A 23,265-nucleotide genomic window follows, 5' to 3' on the forward strand; every position below is an offset into this window, starting at 1 on the left:
TAATGCATTTAACATTTAATAAATGTAACTGCTTGATTGATTGATCAATCCTCCTATTCCCCACTCCTAATTCAGTCTAGAATACTATGTTACATTCAGTCTCAGTGCTGTTTCAGTACACTCTTCAAAGGTGTAAAACAAGCTACATTATGCCACTGTCAGACTACCATCAGCCATTGACAAGCCTTGATTATGTTTGATTGTGTCCGTTTGTCTGCAATGCGCATACTTCACTCCGCTTTGAAACCAGCATTGAACTTTTAAAACATTTTAAACAGTAACATTAATTGCGAAATGATTGGACCCGTTATTGAGTTCTAATTATTATTTTCTGGAATGGAGCATTACCAACAAAATTTCATTAAACCAGCCTCCAACTGGGGACAATTATAGCTGAATGTCCGATGTTGGTCTATTAAGTTTAGCAGGTGACATTAGAATATGTGACGTGTCATGTCAAAAGGAGACACTTTTGGGCAGGCTGTCAATTTTGAGGTTTTTACATATCTTAAATATAGAAATATTTTGCTCCACAATGCCGTTTTCTCTAATGAAATCGGACATTCCAAAGTGAAGATATTGAGTTTGTAATGTATGGTATTATAAAATTGGAAATTGAGATATTGGCCTGTAAAAATATTATTGACAATGTTGAGAGTAGGAATTACCTTGAAAATGTCTCTAAAAAACTAGATGCCAGTTATATTCCGGTCTAAAACTATCGGACAATGTTTTTAACATTAATAACATCACAAATTCACAACAAACCCAAATTGTGAAAAAAATCACCCGGCAGATTTTTGGCTATTTCTCCATTTACGATCCTGCCCAAAAGTGTCTCCTTTTGACATGACACGTCACATATATCAATACACAAATAGTATGAAGACAAATGAATGCATAGAATACAATCACTAGGACATGCAATAAGCAAGAAGCCTAGCTTTGCACAAGGAAAAAAAGTGCATTTGGCAAATTCAGAATAACCATAAGCTTACAATAATTAGTGAGTGACAATAATCTTGTTACTTTGTATAACAAAACGATCTTTGATCAAACATAAACTTGAAAAAAGATATATTGGTACACCTAACAACTTTTTTGGTACCACATGCAGTACTTTGAACATTCCTATCTACTTCAGGAAGCACAAAGATGAATGATGATTTATGGGATAGCTTGGATCACCCTGGATGAAATTATTCTATTAAGTGCAATATTTTAGAAGTTGTCCTTTCCTACAAATTCTTAGTGTAAAATATAAAATATCTACTATGCTCTATGCCCCACTAACAGTAACTGTTCGGTAAACATACTGGTGACTGTAGTATTCCTCACTACCCTTTCATGTACGTGTGAGTGTAGGCAGAAGTTTCATGTAAAAATTTACGTTTATGGTCCATGAGTGTTCTAAACAAAGCTGGTACTTAAAATGCATTATCACCAACAAATAGTAAGCTGGATTTACATCCATTCACAAAAATGATGATAAAAAAAACCCGATAATATGAAAAACAAAATTTGAAGACCTTCTGCAAATAAGATTTCACATTTGTTTGTTTTTGACTTACATCAGAAGAATTCTGCCATTTTGTGATACATTGCAGATATGATATCCACTCCTTGTGCCTGGAATTCACATGTTCATATACTGAGACTAAATTTGGTTATTCCAGCCAAATTCAACAGTTTTACCAAATCAAAGTCTGTGACTTACTATATGAGAACTGAAAGCTTTGTTATGCAATACAGAAAACTTGAAACAACCTATAGAGTAAAAAAGGACTTATCACAACTTCAGCGATATCAACTTCTGTGTCACCCAATCAAGCAAAACAAGGTCAATGTTGAGAAAAGTTGATATTCAGATTTTCACATTATGATAAAGAACTTTTCATCAGTTGTAATATCATCACCATGCAAGGATTTGTTTCGCTTGCCCAAGATCACAATAGTTGGAGAAAGCTTGTAGTCGCCTGCTCCGCAGCCGACAGATGATGATCATGGGGCAAGGATTTGAATGGTAAACAATCTCATAAACAACTTTGGCACCTCATTTTGCTTGATTGGGCCATGCTCTTAGGTTAATTATACTTCATACATATGCATGAGGTACTGATACCAACTCGTTGATTAAACAGCACCTGATATTACTATAAACCGACTAAAATATTCCAGAGTCATTATTTACTTGGAGAATAATATTGTTATAAGACCCAATCGTTTATCGCCCGATGAAATATAGTAGATACCATTATTTTAAGTGGAATAACAAGGCGAAACACACAAGTTATTCCACTTAAAAATAATGGTACCTACCATGTTTTGTAACATACGATACATGTACAATAATGGTACCTACCATGTTATATCAGGGGATAGATACATGGCTGGGTCTAAAAACAATACTTTTATTGTCATTTTTTAAACCGATCAACCTTAAAACTATGTTTGGATGTAATTTATGTCTACTTTTGTGATCATATTGATCAAGTTTACTCCCATGCAATAAGTTGGCTAATCCACCGAGTCCTCATCCATGTATGAGAATGCAATATACTGCAGTTGTGCGAGCGATCACTGCCGTGCAACGCCTATATTCTTGCGAGTAGACGTCATTCGTAATACAAGCATCGCTATTACAAGATATGACATGGCTTCAGATATATGGATAAGCCAATCAGATAGCTAAGGAATATTATAGCTGTCTTCCATACCTCATCTGCAAGGCCAAACTTTTGACTTTGGGCTCAATATACTTCTGATGATTCCTCCATTCCGTCCAAGGACGACTGATGATGATGATGATGATGACGATGATGATGACTGATACAGATAGAATGAAGAGTTCAGATGCAATAGGCTATTCAGTTGAAATCCATACACCCCTATGGAAGACATGACCTTAATCTCACACACCGGGGTAGATTTGAAATGGAGTCACCCACTCGGGTAATCTCATTTGAAATTCACTCTCTCTGTGTGGGATATTACAGTAATGTCTTCCATAGGGTGTATGGATTTCAACTGGAATAGCCCAATATATGGCATATCTAATGGCTGCTTTGTGTACTTTTTTTTTATTAATAATGTTATTAATATATAACAAGATACCTTTGTAAAGGCTATTTAGGGAGAGGCATCAAATACAGTGAATATGGTATTAAAGGCTAAATGTCCTTTCAAAAGAGCAAGAAATATGTACACTAAAATATAAAATCAAACTTATTATTAATAATAACAATATTGATCAAATTATGACACAAGGCAGCCCAAGGCATATCGTCGTCTGCATCACAGTGTCTTACCTCAAAAGGGTGCTGTGTGTGATTTATTGCCATTGCAGTATTTCATATTATTTTATATTTCAGCAAGCTTCTTTCTTTTATGAATGGATTTGAGATTGTAATATTGTGATAATACTTCAAAAGTAATAAATAATGTTAATTTTACAGTGTATCTCATCACAATTAGAAAAGAAATCACACAAGGCAGCCTGAAAAAAAATCACACAAGGCAGCCTTTTAAGATATGACAGTATGTGTTGCAGATGACGATATAGTATGTTTTGCACCAGATCTCTTCTAATGTCCAGGATGAATGGATGGATGAATGGATGGATGGATGATCAGGTAAGTAACTTTGTTATTGGTATCTGATAACAAAATATGAAGTGTGATCAAACAAATACCAAATGGTGTGTAGCAGGGAAACATGATTATTTTACACACATCGACTGCTCAGTGCCAAAAGTAGGTAAGTGAAATACCTGCCATGTGTAGCTGCCATGTGTAGATGAATACAATATACTGTGTGTAAATAGCCAAATGTTCACAGGGCAGCTATTGCACTTACCCACTTCTGGCACTAAGCAGTCTACATTTATTACAACTGGCAGGTATATCATTTCTCTTCCTATAAGTACTGGCTATGGGCCTATCACCTATCACCAAAAATATGGATACAATCTTATCACCTATCACCCTTTAGGTACATAGCTACATACCTATCACTCCAATCCTTTTGGTTAAAGGCAGCACACCTGTACCCAGTACATAACGATAAAATAGCTGCCATATGTCCCCTTTCACCATGTGGTATTTGTATCATAACACACCCCCATGTTACCTTACATGCACCTGATCGTCTCATTTCACCCTAGGCGTCTTGCCCTGTTGTTTAGCCTTTGTTCCTTTGTTGGCCGTTTTCCCTTTAGCTGTTTCATTCACTACACTGTTTTTCCTTGGTTTCTCCTTGGTACCAGCTGCTTTTGCTTTAGCTGCAAAATATCAAAAAAAATTTGATGAAAGGAAATAAAATTATTTAACAAGCATATATTTTATTCACGAGGGTACTCAAATTTGGTTTTAGTAGGGACATAACCCCTACAAATTATCAAAAATTATCGAAAATTTGTCAAAATTCTCCCAAATTTATGCTGTCAAAAAACGGCTAAAATTGAATTATTAAATGACTTTTACCCAAGTACATGCAATATTTGATTTACATGGGTTTATATTGCCCCTTTCGTTTTTAGGGGGTTTTTTTCAGAAAAAAATCTGGGTGGAAATTAGTTTGCTCTTTTACAGCTCTTTTTAAAAATGTAAACGCATCATTCACAAAGGACACGGTAACCGCCCCCAGCTGTCACCTTCAATGAGTTAAGCGTGCATGAATGAAAACCAAAAAACAAACAAATTTTGAAATGCAAAGGGAAGATTTAACTGATGGAAAACAAAAACATGAAATTTAATTAGACTTGACACGCCCAGATTTTACCAGGCAAATAAATTTTGCAAGCTTAGACCTGCCACGCCCAGTTAATTTTGCCAGGCAAAAATTATGTTTTCAAGCCTAAATTTCCCCCACAAATTTGCCAACTCAACAGCCCGAGTAATTTTAGTCTCTGGAGAAATGAATGAAAACGATTTTGAAAACTGAGAATCTAATTTTCTCATTCTCAGATACAAAGAACAGCTATTGTTCGAAACCGCTGTCAGTCTCATCAGCCATCTCAGAACAACAACAGCCCAAGAAAACAAAACTTAAAACCGAGAATACAATTTCTTTCAATCTCAGCAACAAAGAACAACCATTGCCCGAAACTGCTGTAGCATCATCAGCAATCTCCAGAACAACAACAGCTCAAGAAAAAGAAAATTTACAACTGAGAATACAATTTCCTCATTCTCAGCAACAAAGAACAACCACTGCTTGAAACTGCTGTAGCGTCATCAGCAATCTCCAGAACAATGACAGCTCAAGAAAAAGAAAATTTACAACTGAGAATACAATTTCCTCATTCTCAGCAACAAAGAACAACCATTGCCCGAAACTGCTGCAGCGTCATCAGCAATCTCCAGAACAATGACAGCTCAAGAAAAATAAAATTTACAACTGAGAATAAAATTTCCTCATTCTCAGCAACAAAGAACAACCATTGCTCGAAACTGCTGTAGCGTCATCAGCAATCTCCAGAACAATGACAGCTCAAGAAAAATAAAATTTACAACTGAGAATACAATTTCCTCATTCTCAGCAACAAAGAACAACCATTGCTCGAAACTGCTGTAGCGTCATCAGCAATCTCCAGAACAATGACAGCTCAAGAAAAATAAAATTTAAAACTGAGAATACAATTTCCTCATTCTCAGCAACGAAGAACAACCATTGCCCGAAACTGCTGTAGCGTCATCAGCAATCTCCAGAACAATGACAGCTCAAGAAAAATAAAATTTACAACTGAGAATACAATTTCCTCATTCTCAGCAACAAAGAACAACCATTGCTCGAAACTGCTGTAGTGTCATCAGCAATCTCCAGAACAATGTCCTCAAATTGTCCTACTCGCCGAATACGAAAGTCAGCGTAATAGTACGGCACTCAGTTCCAATAATTGAAACTCCCAGCTCCGACCGGGAGTTCCAACAGGTGCTGTGTATGTGTTTGTATGTGTTTAATGTGCATTCACATACACACTTAGCCGTCGATTCGAAGAAATCGTTGCTCCAAAAATGATTGCAAATTACACATTTGTAATCATTTTTCACCACAAAATATGATATGAAAACACAGGTGAGCAATGTATGAATATATGGAGAGGTGAAACAGGTTATTAATTATTGTCAATATTAATATTTTGCGACATTTATAATGAAAATAGTTAACACTCTAGCCACCCTATGGCACCTTCTACAACTTGAGAACAAGTCCTCAAACGTTCAAAATTTGTAGTTACTACAACTGTACTAGACTTGCTTGCCAGTCCTATATACGCCGTACCTATGTATATTAAGGACTGGCTTACGCCATTTTGGATGTCAATGGGAAATACACACTTAACGATTTGCGCCGCTTAGAAACTTGAAAAAAAATCTTAAAAATTTTATCAATGTATATAAAAGTGGTACCAACCTTATTGTGCTTGCTAATTTAAGACTCGGTTGAAACAAAATTAAGGATCGAATGCATTTTAGTGTCCAAAAGGCAAAATTATCGTCAAAGTTCTGTCGAAATCAACACCCTATGCGAAGGGTTCAGAATTCGAATCGAACGAAAATATCCGATCTTTGCGATCAAAAACACAAAATTACAACTTTAAACATACTATTGGCAAAAGACATTATTACCAAACAATATAGAATAGAAAATTTGACATCATTTTCTCAAAATATTGAAGAAATTTGCTCACTAGACATCGAAAAAGTATGCAATCCAATTCCCATTAAAACGCGTGAGAAACTGAAAGTGCATAATCCCGACTAAACTGTACGGCACTACAACAAAACTATCCTCGGAGTGCCCAAAAATTTTGTCCATCAAGAAAAACAGAATCCAGGCCACAAGTCTTGTTAACACAACCTGTGTCAAACATTAAACAGCAACAGCTTAAATACCCATATCAAAAATAATTCATTTCTCCATATACCCAAAAATCACTCGAGTAATAATGCACCACTTTTTTTACCTTTAGACATGTTAGATCTGCATGCATGGCTGGCAAAACTCAGACTGATCAGCAAAACCAAATTGTCTAAGGACTCCCATCCAGCACACAAAGGGAAAAAAATACAGGTGCAAAAATATTGATCAAAAAAAAAATTGATTGTCAAACCCACACTATTTTGTCGCCCTCTTTTGACAACCTAATTTAAATCTCCCTCCAATTTAAAATGAGGGCAGTATTCCTGAAAAATTGATAGTGCTGCCCAGAGGGTGAGAAACCTGAAAAATGCAAAACCAAATTCGTAACAATATAACTTTTGTTTGACAGTTTTATACTTGTACGAAGGCGCAGCAAACATGCTAAAAACTGACTAAATGTTAAAAACTCCCAACGTACAAGCCTATCCCACAATAACTTTAACATTTCCGGAATTTGTTTCTTTTAAAGCCCCATTTCCGGAATTCTAGAAATTTCTGGAACACTTGCATTCCTGAGCTGAAATTGCATCTTATACCAAGCTCCCCACCAGCTAGTATCATAAGCCGTAATATTTTTCTTTCAAAGACTGTTACCATGATCTTCCCATGTTCATATTACCTCTGGGTTTCAATGAGGCTGAACCCACCATACTTGAATTACAACTCAAAGCATCATTCAAATAAAGTTCACTGGCAATAAAAACCCAAACAATGACATCTTTTGTTTTATACCCTGCACTTTTGTAATTAATATTGCCATAAACATTCTTCAAATGTCAGTCACCATAATACAATGGGCTATCTAAAAAGCATAACTAGAATGGTCAAATGTTAATGGGCAGCTTCACACACCACGATAAAAGTTACATTTTAAAAAGCATGTTTAAGCCACATAAAAATGAATGAAATGAGTACATAGAGCTTCAACATCATCAAAGGCCTTAAACACAAGAGAACAATCAGAGTAGACTACTGTTTACACTACAAGACTGTGCAGTAGCAGCATTGGTACTCTGTAGGTACTCTGTGTGTACCAGTCAGGTACCTTGGTGACGGTGCACCTCTGCAGATGGCCGCAAAAGGAATCTTGTAGTGTAGCTCTCTGTGCAAGAGCAATAATACTTTTCCAAAATAAGTGATTGCGTGTATAAACAGTAAAAATATGTGTGTCATTAGTCAGAATTGAACTGAATGCCACATAGCCACACACAACCTCATTTGAATAAAGACTTAAAAGTTTCAAGATCTGATAGCTCGGTTAGCATTGAGCATCATGCTAGTAAAACAGAGATCATTAAGTTTGAAACACATCGAAAAAGACAGGCAATTTACACACACAATTGAAGAGTGATTTTCCCAAAATTCACTCAGTCCACTTTGACCCATTTTTACAAAATTACTTTTTGGTTTGAGTGAGTGTAACACAATACCAGGGCATGAGGACTGAATGAGTTTTAGAAAAGTTAATCAGGTCTACTTGGCTGATCAGGGCCTAGATTTTGTGCCAGTTTGCAAGAATCAAAAACCATCAGAGTCGCTTCACTTACTGCATGATTCAATGAAAGAAATTGATTAAAATGTTACGAGAATCATTACCAGAATTGATTCACTGAATCTCGTCGAATCTGAGGCCCTGCTGGTGATAGGACTGAATAAATTTGGGAAAAATAGCATAGTTCATGTGTAAATATTCACTATAATCATAAGTACTATGTGCTTGGTTTGATTTTCACCAAAAGTGGACTGAATGTGTCTTAGAAAACCACTCTTCAATTGTGGATAACTTTCTCTGGTGCTTTTGCCAACAGTCTTGTAAGACCCATGATAGTTCTCTTGGTTTAGGCTGATCACATTGCATTTGCCAGCGATGTCCATCAACATGTTAACAGCGGGCTATTCCAGTTGAAATCCATACACCCCCTACGGAAGACATGACCTTAACCTCCCACACAGTAGGTGTAGATTTCAAATGGAATCACCCATCAGGTAAACCCATTTGAAAATCACACTCCCTCTGTGAAAGATTAAGGTCGTGTCATCCACAGGGGGTATGGATTTCAACTGGAATAGCCCAATAAGCCTGTAAAGTATAAACATTATACTTTCTAAACTGTTAATACATTATTTCTAAGCCTTATAATGATTCACTACACAATGTATAATTAAGCCCTTATCTCACTGATTTTCATTGCACAATAATAGCTTACTTGTAGGAGAAAATACATAGTCTTCTGCAGAGAGGGATAAAAGTATTGTAAAATAGGAAAAAGGTAAAAAAATAAGAAGATGAAAAGGAAAGAAATTATATAATTCTGTGAGTAATTACCCATTGCATCTTAAATAATAATACTCGGTCCAACCATTGTTTATCTGGACCTCCTTTATATGGGTCTCTCAAAGGAAACCATCATATCCTATGTGCTTGTGAACATGTTTAAAACAAAACTGCCAACAGGTTACATAGGAGGTTTTGTTTTAAACATGTTCAGGGGCCAATGACACATAGGAGGTTTTTCCTGCCCAACAACGCCATGTTTCTCAATGCTACGACACTGTTTTATGCTCAGCAGCATAGCAAGGGGAGGTCTTTGTTGAGTACAGTGCTGTGTTATACTAAAATACAACCTTTTTTACAGTTTCTGGCAGAGAAGAACAGCAGTTGTTTACATTTTGAGAGCATGTACTGCGTAAACATGGAAGTGGGGTTCTGATTGGCTGATAATATGATAGGCCAATTATTCGTCAAAATGCAGAGCGACACTCTTGAAGGGAACACAAAGCTCCATGTATGTCGCTCATTGACTGGGCACTTGCGTCAATCTGAGCAAGGGACTGCCGTTCTTCTCTGAAACAAAGTGTAGTGTTATTACCCCATATGATATTATCCCTTCCTGTCCACTCTTTGGATTTTTAATTACACATAATTCACTTAACTTATCCTAATTTTTTGCTAAACAGGCCAATGATACTATCACACAAAACTTGACCCATATCATCGTTATTTTGTTTTTAGTTATAGTATATTATACCATTATCTTTCTCCTTACTTTAGTTCATATACCTGAAGCTTTGAATACAAATATCTTGTAAATGGAAGCAAAATTTGACAACCTTCTTGTGCCTGCTCTTTCAAGACAACTTTCTTTATATTGCTTTACCAATAAGTATATTGCTATATGTTACAGACCCTTTTGGCATTATAAACACTTATTAGAGATTGCGATTTCAACGTAGCATCGAGCATTACATGGAATCTATTCAAAATCACTCTCCTGTGACGGGATTTTGAATAGATTCCACGTATGTTCGATGCTACGTTTCTCTAATATGTATCTATCTACCTTTGTGTTCAGAGGAATAAAACATGGTTATCTGTAAAAGATCTTGCTTTAATCTGTTGAACACAAAGATAGAAACCTAAATGGTATGGATACTGAAGAATAAAATAGGTGTACCTTTCTTAAGAGCTGATAGCCTCCTTGAGTTGGCCTCGCACCCGTCTTCACCCATTAGATGTTTCTTCCAGTTCTCTTCACTCTGTGGGAATGTCTTCTGACAAAGTGGGCACCTTGCTTGGCCTTGTTTGGCCCCTGAATATTAATAATAAATATTGTATTACAACATGCAGCTTAGGGAAAAAAAAAAAGATCACAAGTTTTTTGAAAACAAATGCAATTTTTTTATTCCCGACTTGGTATTTTTATGGTATTTTGAGAAAAAAGTCTGATTTTCGCCGATTTTTTTTTCTGGAAAAAAATTCTGCATTTCTTTTTTTCCAAATCTCGCGATTTTACAAATGCGCGCGCAAGCTTTGAGACGAACCTTTTTTTTTTGCCTTATCATCCACCAACTGAATCTCAAGTTGCTGTTGGGCTATTCCAGTTGAAATTCTATGAATGACATGACCTAAATCTCCCACACTGGGGTGTAGATTTCAAATGGAGCCACCCATTCAGGTAACCCCATTTGAAATTCATGCCCCTATGTGGGAGATTAAGGTCATGTCTTCCATAGGGGGGATGGATTTCAACTGGAACAGCCCATATCATGCAGCTATAACACAAGGAGAAGAGCTCCGAGTTTAGAATGCAGGAGGAAAAGCGTAGTACCCAGAAAAAAATATAAGAACGGTCATAGATCAGCAACAATGCTCACTTATGTCTATATGAACACAAGAATCTCCTTATTTAAAAAAAAAATAAGGACCCTAATTGTTTTTGATCTCCGGACATAAGATTTTGACATCTAAAATTATGGGGTGCAGGTGATACTCAATCTAACAAATTTGAAAATATGTGGTCAGCCACAAATTTTATTAGGACAAACTTGGTCTAGTAGGAAGTTTAGGCAAAATAAATTTGCACTAAAAATCACTTTGTGGAAAAGGAGAGCAGGTGACCAACCAAGATTAAAAAAACACATTGCCCCATGTATTCTATAGTTTTCAGCACTGTTCTTCAGTGGTCTGCCAACTTGGTGCAGTTTCTGGCATATACGGAAGTGGGGTTCTGATGGGCTAATTGAGTCACGTCATCATCACACCGGCGCCTCATTCGCTGGTCAAGCTGCGTAGCATCACATGACCTTGTTCTTTTTAAGCGATAATCCGACAGAGCAGATGGACATCGCTGAAGAGATTTACTGAATAGTATAGTTTCAGCTTCAAACAAACTCCTGGTCATGTTAAACAAGAGGCTAACCTGAACCCATTTCATGGTAACCAGTGGGAAGCTAGAGCCTGCTATTTTTTCCTCTTGAAAATCCCTGCTAAGTACTTACTAGGACATGTTTTTTCGCTAAGGTGTACATCCATTTCTTTCTTCTCCCTTGCTTCTTGACACCGTGGACATTTGGCAAATTTGTCTTTGTTTTCACACTCCGTCAGGAGATGGTCATTGATAGCTGAGATCTCTACAACCTATGGGTGGGAAAATACATCACAAAATTAATGTACTCTTTGATGTATGTTGTTTCTATTTATAATGCTACTTATGCTAACTGTTGTTCTTGCTACCAACATCGTGCTTTTTAGAATCTCTTATCTATATGAGGTGATGATTATTATGTTGAAATGATGCAATTTTGTTTGTTCAACCCTGTGGAGATACCAACATTCCCTGTATCAGCCCTAACAAATAGGCTGTAAAGAATTAATTTTTTGTTCTCGTCCTTGTCCACAACATTTGCTGGAATTGGTGCATACTTTTTTCTTTTTCAATTTTGAAGTATAAAGCCCCAGCAAGTCATCATCATGATGAAAAAGTTAATTGTAATTTCCGCAAGGTTCTTCAGCAGCGTCAACATGGAAGTAGAGTTCTGATTGCCTAACTGAATCATATCATCATCACATCGGCACCTCATTTGCCTGATCAAGCTGCATAGCAACACATGACCTCAAATATTTCAACTCCTATCAGGAGTCTTGTCCACTCTGCAAGGACGAGGGGGATACAAATTGGCCGAAGTTTATGACCAGATCATCTCAAAAGGGCAACTTTCAAATGTGGCGAGCGACATCATCAGCCACTTAGAATTGCCAACATCTAGAAACACCACAGTCATTGCAGAGTAAACGAGACTCCCAAAAGGAGTTGAAATATTTTGAGTGAGTACTTTCATTCTTTTGCAGTCTGTATTTGAAGATTAAAACCCACAAAACCACATTACTCACCTGCTTACAACTACCACATCTTTTCAGCATGGGACAAAACTTCCAGTAATGGACATCTAATCCCTCCTCCTTGAAGCTCTCATCTTTCTCTCCACAGAACACACATTGCCCATCTAGATCCTCGCCCATCTCAGAGGCTTCTGCTATGCTTGGTGCTCTTGGCATCCTGCGTTGTTGAGCTGCCTTGACTGGACTCACGGCTAGCATGATGTAAAAAGTAATAAAGGGAAGAAAAGAAAAGACACAATGGCTTGATCAGTTAGAAATCTTGGCTAGGTTTTTAATATATTTCATTCTGCATCAATTTTGTTTTACATATTTTGCTATGTGCATGATTAATCGTGAAGTTTTACTTAAAATATACATATGTGCAGCTGGAACCTCAAAGCATGTAACAGCTGTATCATAACTACATGGCCACTACTTTCTTACATAACCCCTGATTGGTTAATTACATGATACAACCATCCGAGTAACCAATCAAAATAAAGCTTTTGTATCTTTCAGGATTTTAAGCTTAATCCTTTTCAGTCCTACTGACTATTCTAACCATATCTCTGATTGGTTCAATACATGATATACATTTATTTGTAACCAATCAAAACAGTTCTTATTGGCTGATAATTAAGCCAGTAGTGCCCATTGAGTTACAAAAACTAATATGTCCTGCTGTAAGTTCTTTGTAATTCATCTAATTAACATGCAAGAAATTAACATACATGCCATTTATCAACTTAATTTTGGATGCAGCCCATTTTGAAAATAATGATTTAAGAAAGAGTGCAAAAAATTTCAAAACATATCTGTCAATGATACTTACATCTATTACCAGGCTTGACTGCATCGCCATTTTCTTTAGGCACAGGCTGAAGAAAAAGAATGATCACACAGGAAAGTTACAATAGATATACAGGGTAAGTCAACATGTCTGACTTGTGGGCAGGAATGTATTGTTAATACTACAGAACAATGACTAAATATTCAAAACATGATAATATCAGGATATCTATATACTTCAACATTTAAACACTGATTTTCATTGGAACATTACATATTCTTAAGATAAACATCAATACACATCTTGTAAGACATGTATTAGGTGTTCTTCTCGGGCATATTTAACTTTAAATTGAACATTGGAATCTCTTGCTACAAAGTATCTAACAGAATAGTTACTTCTCTCGCCTTCACACATGCATACTGCATAACTAAGGGTGTGAGCGAGTCCCGAATTCGAGTCCCGCCTCGATAATCTATTACCCGGCAGGAAATTCCCTGCCCGGTACCGAAAAAAAAAAAAAAAATTCAAAGTTTTTTTGGTTTTGTAGTGTCTCTGGACCTAGACCTAAATGCTAGGATCATGGTTGACCTAAAAAATTCAAATTCAATGCATTTTGATATCATTAATAGAGAATGACATGAAAATTATGTATCAATTTTCATATTAAAATTACAAAACAATGTGCAAAATTCATTTTTTTTTTTTTTTTTTTTTAGGTCAACCATGATCCTAGCATTTAGGTCTAGGTCCAGAGACACTACAAAACCAAAAAAAAACTTTGAAAAAACACACAAAATGCGCTGGTACCGGGCACAAAATTACCCAAAATCACACCCCTATGCATAACCATCATCTATTCACACCAATACATACAAAAAAGGGAGGAGTATATCAGAAAGATATGCTTGAAAAATTATGCTATCAATAGCAATACTACCACAGTTAAGCCAGGACTTAAAACGAGTAAGGCATATCCAATTTCGCTTATACTACATTATACTATAAGCTCGTAAAGGCAGGACTCATAACATCTTGGATTGATATAAAATAACGTACAAACAGTTTAGCGCACCACCTATGCAAACCGCACTTTGCATATTGCTTGACTGACGTGCGCTTCTGTGAATTGTTGGGACTTTATTGACGCACACAGTAACAAAAAACGAGTAATTCTCACCTATTACGAGCTGATCATAGTATAGTTATCCATTTTACAGACTATCACTGTATTTTTTGTTACATTGAACTGTTCCAGTTGAAATCCCTTGTGGAAGATTTTAAAAATATCTTTCACAGGTCGGAGGAGTATGTTTTTCAAATGTAATTGGTCAGAGTTAATTATCTTGAAACCCATACTCCCCTGTATTATGTCTTTACCTATACCTTCCACAACTGGAATGAGTATTTCAAATGGAAGTTACCCAATTGTGTATTCTATTCAAAACTCATACTCCCTCTGTGGAAGACTTTAGCTAAATCTTCTACAGGGTAGTGTGGATTTTAAATAGAATAGCCTGATGCAATCATCATACCGTTTTCCCTTGTGCTGTTGCTGCTGCTGCTCTTAGATCGGCCAACTGTTGTGTTAAGTCATCGATTTCAGCTTGCTTAGCTTTCTTCTCTGCTACTTTATCTGCTTTCACTTTAGCCTGTAAACAACATATTACCAATAACAATAATTACAGGATACAAACAGATTTTCTGAACAAATTATTTAGTCTGATTGCCCCACCAAATGACCAGTAAACATAAAATATCATGGTGAAAATGTTCCCCTCCTCCTCATTTGTGCGTAACAATTCATTTGTGCATATCATATTAGCTCATGGTATTTCTTAAAACATTGCAGATAATTTGTTCTCTGAGTGCTAGAGCATGATATATTTCATCAAGCACATAATGGGTGCTTTGTAACATCAAAATGATACACCACATCTTAGTTTACATCATTTACATCTATCTGTGCATGGAACACGCAAAACCTAAAATTGTCTGCTTTTGACATGACACATCACATTTGTACAACTGCCATTTTGTTACCTTTTTCTCAGCTTTTGTAGGTTTTCCATCAATCTTATCCAGCCCATCAAACAACTTGCCATACAATGGTCTGTTCTTCTGCACTTTAGGATGTTCTTCCGATGGTAGTTTAGACCTGACCTGCTGACCTTTCAACTTATAGAGTTCAAATATGAGATTGACAGCCGCATCTCTGACAGTCGCTTGTGTGTGTTCTAATCCATGGTTTGCAAAGGTGGTGGTGTTCTCTACAGTTAATCCACTAAAAATCAATCAAAAACAAGAAACAAAATCTTTATTGAATTTTTTTTTTCATATTTTGACCCATATTTCCACAGTTATTTATCTTCATTTGTTATGGTCTTAACAAAAACTTAAGACGCATACCTCAAATTTTCAGGGACAACTTGAACTTTCATTAGGAGATGATTTGATATCTGTGACCTTTTGGACATTTGAACCCCTAAATTGGGTCAAGTACTTTTGATAACATGTATCAGCACCCCACTGTGGCCGAGCAATGGCTGGCTGATTCTTAAGTCAACTGCCATTGTCATACCGGTTTCAAACCCCAACTTGTTAAAATAACAAACTATATATGATATGTCTACCAACGCAGATAAACTTTTGTTAAAACTACTGATCTGAGAGTGGAATGTCTCAATGGACTATTCCAGTTTATTTCCATACACCCCTATGAAAGACATAACCTTAATCTCCCACACAGGGGTGTGAGTAGGGTTACCTGAATGTGTGACTCCATTTGAAATCAGGGATGTAAGTAACCCTGAAGAAAAAATACGGAAAATACGGAAAAAAGCGCGTAAATTTGGGCTAAAAAGTCCAAAATGGGCTGAAAATAAAAGAAATTATGTAAATCTGGACTACAAAATTACAGAATTCTGTAAAAATACAGAAAATTTACATCCCTGTGAAATATACACTGGGAGATTAAAAGTCATATCTTCCATAGGGGGTGTATGAGTTTCAACTGGAATAGTCCAATCCCCACACAATAACATCTACAGATTACTGTTTACAATGCTATCCTAAACTAGCGTCAAGTGGTGCGAGAGGTTGCAGGTTCGAACCCTGGTGGTGGATTATAGTAGTGCTCTTGTGGAAAAATCGAGTTAGCTTGAAATTCCCCTGGACAAGGAACTTACTGCTAATTGTCTCCTTGTAACCCATACAAAACTTGGGGGGCTGATCCTGGTTGCGAAGGTCAATTTGTGCAATGTCTAGGGTGTGCGCTCTTGAAGCTGCAAAGTCCTTGTGTTGTTGTTAAATGGTTTATGGAATGATGTTACCTGTAAAGTGTGCTGAGGCTTGTGGATCAATGTCTAGGCATTGTGCCTGTGCATAGTGCACTATAAATCACTGCGCTTTTTTAAATTTTTTATGAAACAATTTTAAAAATACAGACTTTTGACAGACATCTTAACAAAAAACTACTACAAAGGGTTTTAAATAACAATGGTTTGTAAATACAAAGAATATGCAAAATAATTTTTTAATGGGAAATACTTACCTGCTTTTTTCTAACTTTAGACTTTGTACCAGCTTCTCAACTATATCCGTTCTTGTGATGGCCATTTTGGCTTGAATGGAGGGTTTGAACGGCACAACACACTGGTGGGGTACTGTCTGGATCTGATACACTTCAGGGAAGGACGCCATTTCAACAATGAAGTCAACAGTAGCTGCTTTTAATCTTGTGTTCTGAAAGAGATAATGTAACTACAGTGTTGCAAACCTGAGGTCAATGTTCAATTCCTAGGTGGGATTACTTTTCCTTCTTTCCTCCTGTAAATAAGCTTGATAGAATCTCAAAAGCGGTGATCTGGCGGGGATGTTATTTTCTTTAGAAGGGGGGTCATGAATATCCAAATGTGACCAAAGTAAATTTGTTTATGTCCATCGCTATAACTATCTCTGTTTTCTTTCTTTGTTTATATATCTCTGTATTCTCTCCTTTTCTTTCTTTCTTCCATGCAATTTAGTCCCATGTTTATATTTTACTGACTTTCTTTCCTCAATTTAACTAGCACAAACAGATTTACCATTGATGATGCGATCAGGTCCATCTTGACGTGCACAAACCAGAGGTATTGCTTGAGCTGGCTTCGCCGCTAAAAATGTTATGATAGGAAACTTGCTAAAGCCTTATACAAATGAGTTCATGTTCTTAACATTATATGCGAGACTGGGATTAACAGACAGAAAGTGAGAGAAAAATGAGATCGGAGATGCAAGAGACAGACAGACAGATAATAATTATTTCTGTACATTCTAATTGTAAAAGACAAATTGTGACACACAGGAAGACATTGAGGTGAGAGATGAGACAGCCAGACACACAGACCAACAGAATCAGTATTTCTTCACAAATTGATAGCATATGAAACATCACAGAAAATGTCAAACTGCTTTAGCAAAACAATGAATAAGCTTACCCCATCACCTATCCTAGCTAGCAGTTCCGGTAGCACCTTCTCCACTGTTTGTGATGTATCGCCTTTAGGTAGCTTGTGTCTGGGTATCCACTGGTGAAGTATTAATCTTAATAGAGCAATAGTTGCACTGTATACCTGTAAGAAGAAAACATGTGATATAATCACTAGTAATGCTTATCAACAACATTTTCTCATAATCTACTACTATAACTTATTATATATCTCATTATAGATTCCTGTCATCTGATTGATTAAAGGTGGGGGCATTGTTTTAACTATGCCCTGTATTTGAGAGAATTTCATCAAAATGAACTATGGACCGGTCATGGAAATTAACTATGGACCTGTTATGTCCCGATCATGTGCATTACGCACACGTCGTTGATGCGCTGCCTGCCAGTTGTAGTGACGCGATTGATTGACAACCGATTTTCATAACAAAAAACCCTGAGGAATATTGGTAAGTCATGAAACTTTGTTTGTAAATTTAACAATCGTCTTGGAGCAATAAAATAAGCCTTTTAACCAATAAGATGACAAAAATCTATGTTATTTGGTATATAAAACAAATATTGACTGCTTTATTCGGGTCATGGTTAAAATTATAGGCCCGCGGTGATCGCAAAACCGTGCTATGACCCTCAGCTGCGCCTCGGTTCATAGCACGGTTTTGAGATCACATTGGGCCTATAATTTTAACCATTCAATATTCGTATACTATTATGCAAATTTGCTACATAATTGCATCTGGTACCTCTAGACTTTATCAGACAACTGACCCACATGGCTAGTTACATAATATTGGATGTCTGAGAACATTCACCAGGGCCCTGACACTCAGTTCAGAAGTATGTTACTGCGTGGAAGCGGCCATTGACCCTGTAATCGTGTATCCAGGAACTACCGGCCGCGTGAGGCGCACTTGTATCGCCCTATACGCGTTATTGATCGCGTTGGACATCGCGTTGGACTTGTGCTGGCGACGCGTTCATTAGCACCCCAGCACCCCATTAGCACCCCATGGCAGCGCCCATACGTGTGTCAATTTGTGGTTCGCGGGATCTTTTATTCAGGCTCTGTAGCGTGCAAATTTGGCTGGTGCGATTTTACAGTCTACCGTACGTGTGCATTCACTCATTTGTTAATGCTTTAATGTTTCTTTTATTGTTGTTTTGTTTAACTGCTCTTGGACGGCCCTACACTCTGTTTGTGGATCTTTCCATGTCCTTGTTAAGCATTACTTATCTTCAGTAAAGCGCTCGAATGTAAGTTCATACCTGCTGGTGATAAACAATTTCTAAAAGTTCAAACTGACTTTTAGCACAAATTTTATGCTTAAAGTCAGTTTAAACTTTTAGAAATTTAGTAAAATGGTTCACACAAATACTCACTCGAGTCTTGATCTTTTAGAAACAATTTCATTACAAGTCCTTTGAGCACTAAGCCTATTTTTAATCATTCAAACACCTGGGCAAGTTCTATGCACAAATCCACATGGCTATAGTATTCGGAAAGGTCCCTCAGCAGTGTCCGACTGCTCTTCCTGATTATCACATAAATAGAACCAGGTCTGGCCTGGGTCATACGATGCTACGCAGCTTGGTCAGAAAATGAGTTGCAAATGTGATGACATGATTCCATTAGCCAATCAGAAACACCTACTTCTGTGTTTACGCTGCAGACTGCTGAAGAATTTTGACGAAAACTATAGCACTATAATGCCACATCATTTGTACAGCTTCTTGAAAACATCTTGTGTATTACCCATCAAGTGTTCCCTTCATTTGGGCTATTCCAGTTGAAATCCATATTATTATTAAACGACACTTATACACACATATACCACTTATAGAAGACATGACTGTAGTTTCCCACACATATGGTGTAGATTTCAAGTGGAGTCACCCATTCAGGTAACACCATTTGAAATTCGCACTCCATATATGGATGATTAAGGTCATGTCTTCCAAAGGTGGGTGTATGGATTTCAACTGGAATAGCCCATTTTGGAGCAGACGACACTGAATAAGTGATTCCGTTCGAAATTCACACACCCTATGTGGAAGATTAAGGTCAGGTCTTCCATAGGGGGTGTATGGATTTCAATTGGAATAACCTATTTTGGAGCAGACGACACTGAATGGGTGGTTCTGTTTGAAATTCACACCCCCTGTGTGGGAGATTAAGGTCAGGTCTTCCAAATGAGGGTGTATGGATTTCAACTGGAATAACCCATTTTGGAGCAGACGACATTGAATAAGTGATTCCGTTCGAAATTCACACCCCCTATGTGGAAGATTAAGGTCAGGTCTTACATAGGGGGTGTATGGATTTCAACTGGAATAGCCCGTTGTAGGCACACATTAGAAATGATAAATTCTCGGGAATATCATACATCTATTAAAGCATACTTGCAACAACTATTTTGTCTTAGAGCAAAGACTACTTACAGCAAAGACTTTATCCTTGACTCCCTTGACAGCCAAAACTACAGCTGCCCTCAGCATATTCCTAAGTTCTTCTTTTTCAGGTCCTTCACCTACATTGTCTAGATGGGATGCCAGAGCCTTCATGCCTTCTTCTCGTAGAGACCAATTCTTAGAATATATTTTAGATACCTGTAAAAAAAAACAGGTCGTTAAAACCAGGTTACGTAAAGTGTGCTGTTCTTTTCCCAACAATACAGTTTTTTAATAACAATTAACATTTTAGTCAATAGTGGAGGTGTCTGTCTGTATGGACACTTACTCCAACTTGCATTTAACCCCCTGAGCACTACCTGCCGATGTAACATTGCCTCTGATTGGTCAATTACATGATATCTTCACTTTAATCACCAATCAGAATGGAGCTTTGCAAATAATTCACCCCAATTTTTTTGTGTGGCGGAATTATTCTAACAATGTTGCTGATTGGTCCAATTGATAATGAAAACTTCTTTTTGACCAATCGGCAGGTAGTTCTCATGGGGTTAAATAAAGCATTGGGCTATTCCAGTCATTTTCTGCAACTAATTTTCTCTCCATAGCAACGGAAGGTTAGAAGTGAGGTAAGCTTGTAGTAATGAAAATTTGCAGGTATGTATAGACCAGGCATGAGGTTTTATGAGTGAGCGCTGTCCGCACATTTGAACATCATTCATTAGGGTTGAAGGTAAATTACTTTTATTTAGCATTTGTTGTATTTTGGTCAATTTTCTTGACATTTCAGTAATTACATTACTTAAAAATAGCAAAGATAGAATTCCTGGCTACACCATGGATCAAAATCTCAATTAGCTCAAAAATCACCCCTGGCAGCTATTTCTGGCTATAGTACAGTTTTGTTTTTGTCTGTGCCTGTCACAGCTTTTTGATTGTTTTCATGCGATGGTGCGCTCGATATGCTGTTTTGAAGTTGTAGTTCAATTCTATATTTTAAACTCAGTGTATATTTACATTATGTGCTTATTGTTATTATGAAATATGATGTACTAAACTCATTCTCCTCGTCGTCTCATATGTGCCTTTTGTCATGCCTCCTCGTTTTCTTTATTTGGTACATGGGGAGCGGCGTGGATTATGATTTTCTTTTTGCTTATACTGTACTTGTATACATTATATTACATTACATACAAGGCATTTATAGGGCGCCATTTCATAAAGACCACGGCGCACAAAAGTATACAAATTTTGTTTATTATTATGTAGTTTAAGATATTTTATAATCTGTTTTTGGTTGTGTAAAGCGCCTAGAGGCATTTGCATTAGGCACTATATTAAATCTGTCTTTATTATTATTATTATTTGCTCACATAGCCTGAGTGGACTAAATTGGGTCACATACTGTCTTTATTATTATTATTATTTGCTCACATAGCCTGAGTGGACTAAATTGGGTCACATACTGCCTTTATTATTATTATTATTTGCTCACATAGCCTGAGTGGACTAAATTGGGTCACATACTGTCTTTATTATTATTATTATTTGCTCACATAGCCTGAGTGGACTAAATTGGGTCACATACTGCCTTTATTATTATTATTATTTGCTCACATAGCCTGAGTGGACTAAATTGGGTCACATACTGTCTTTATTATTATTATTATTTGCTCACATAGCCTGAGTGGACTAAATTGGGTCACATACTGTCTTTATTATTATTATTATTTGCTCACATAGCCTGAGTGGACTAAATTGGGTCACATACTGCCTTTATTATTATTATTATTTGCTCACATAGCCTGAGTGGACTAAATTGGGTCACATACTGCCTTTATTATTATTATTATTTGCTCACATAGCCTGAGTGGACTAAATTGGGTCACATACTGTCTTTATTATTATTATTATTTGCTCACATAGCCTGAGTGGACTAAATTGGGTCACATACTGCCTTTCACTGTGTCCTTCTCTTCACCAACTGTAACTCACCAATTCTGTTCCAAATATATCAATAGCACCGGCTGCCTCCCTCTGTACCTTCTCTGATATAGGTTCAGCTTTCTCTCCTGGTTTCTTCCCCGCAGGTACTTTATCTTCACCAAAATCGTCGTTATCATCGTCTCTTGGTGAGGGCTCTGCTACTGGGGAGGTGGGTTTCCGTGGGCTAGGCTGAACGGCACCAGTTTCACTGTCATCATGCCCAGCGCTATCAAATACAATAAAGAACACAGTGTTATTGTACATAGCTTATATGGGTAGGAGCGTCTCAATAAAAATGCAAATCAGGAAGTATTTACAAGTCATGTAAAGAGACATTCGTCCACAGCATATTGTGGTTCGGAAGTTATTTAAAGCTGTACTGAAGAGTTAAGTGTCATACTTTTCAAAAAGAGAAAGGGACTATCCCTGGTTCTGATATCTGCAATCAATCATAGATTCCAGGATCATGCATAGTTTCAGCACAAATATAGGATACGGAAGAAGAAGCCATGTATCATATACTATTCCAGTACTTTACATCCCATTTTACTTTATTGTAATTTCTGTTCAACAAGCTGTTGTTAAACTTTTTAAGACATATATTATATATATGGCATATGATACAAGAAAAAACTCTACAGTCTATGCAAATTAGATGCAGTGCGCAAAAGAATAAAGGCACCAGTTATGTTCACCCAAAATATATCCTAAATAAAGACAGATATGTCATATTTGGAACCAGCAACCAATAACTGCATCTTTTAGTTCAAATTTAAGACCTCATTCATTGAATTTGTTCAAGAAATAAAGGCACAACAATCCAAAAACCCAAAGCAGATGCAAATTCAAAAGTTGCAGTTTGCTCCATTACATGCCCTATTGATTTGTACACAAAGCTTTCTTGAACAATAGACCTAGCACCATGCTTTCCATTGATTAGCATGTTAAAACTTTCATGGATTAGAAATTAGAACACAAAAGTGCAACTTTTGATTTCGTTTCAGGTTT

The 23,265-nt window shown here is 36.8% G+C and overlaps 1 protein-coding gene across 2 annotated transcripts in view; it reads right to left on the reverse strand.

The window, feature by feature from the left end:
- Nucleotides 1-2,926: 2,926 nt before the first annotated feature.
- Nucleotides 2,927-23,265, reverse strand: part of LOC140160777 (centrosomal protein of 104 kDa-like) — a 49,784-nt gene continuing 29,445 nt past the window's right edge. For both annotated transcript variants that reach the window (XM_072184074.1, XM_072184073.1), the window contains 11 exons: nt 22,267-22,483; nt 20,302-20,469; nt 17,852-17,986; nt 16,927-17,117; nt 15,417-15,657; nt 14,909-15,025; nt 13,416-13,461; nt 12,596-12,795; nt 11,704-11,842; nt 10,380-10,514; nt 2,927-4,279 (listed from right to left, as the gene is read on the reverse strand). In XM_072184074.1, coding sequence (XP_072040175.1) covers nt 4,149-4,279; nt 10,380-10,514; nt 11,704-11,842; nt 12,596-12,795; nt 13,416-13,461; nt 14,909-15,025; nt 15,417-15,657; nt 16,927-17,117; nt 17,852-17,986; nt 20,302-20,469; nt 22,267-22,483 — 1,720 coding nt within the window. In that variant the 3' untranslated portion in view covers nt 2,927-4,148. The remainder of the gene's footprint in view (nt 4,280-10,379; nt 10,515-11,703; nt 11,843-12,595; nt 12,796-13,415; nt 13,462-14,908; nt 15,026-15,416; nt 15,658-16,926; nt 17,118-17,851; nt 17,987-20,301; nt 20,470-22,266; nt 22,484-23,265) is intronic.

This window comes from Amphiura filiformis, chromosome 9 (assembly GCF_039555335.1).
Source record: "Amphiura filiformis chromosome 9, Afil_fr2py, whole genome shotgun sequence".
NCBI classification, from domain to species: Eukaryota; Metazoa; Echinodermata; class Ophiuroidea; order Amphilepidida; family Amphiuridae; genus Amphiura; species Amphiura filiformis.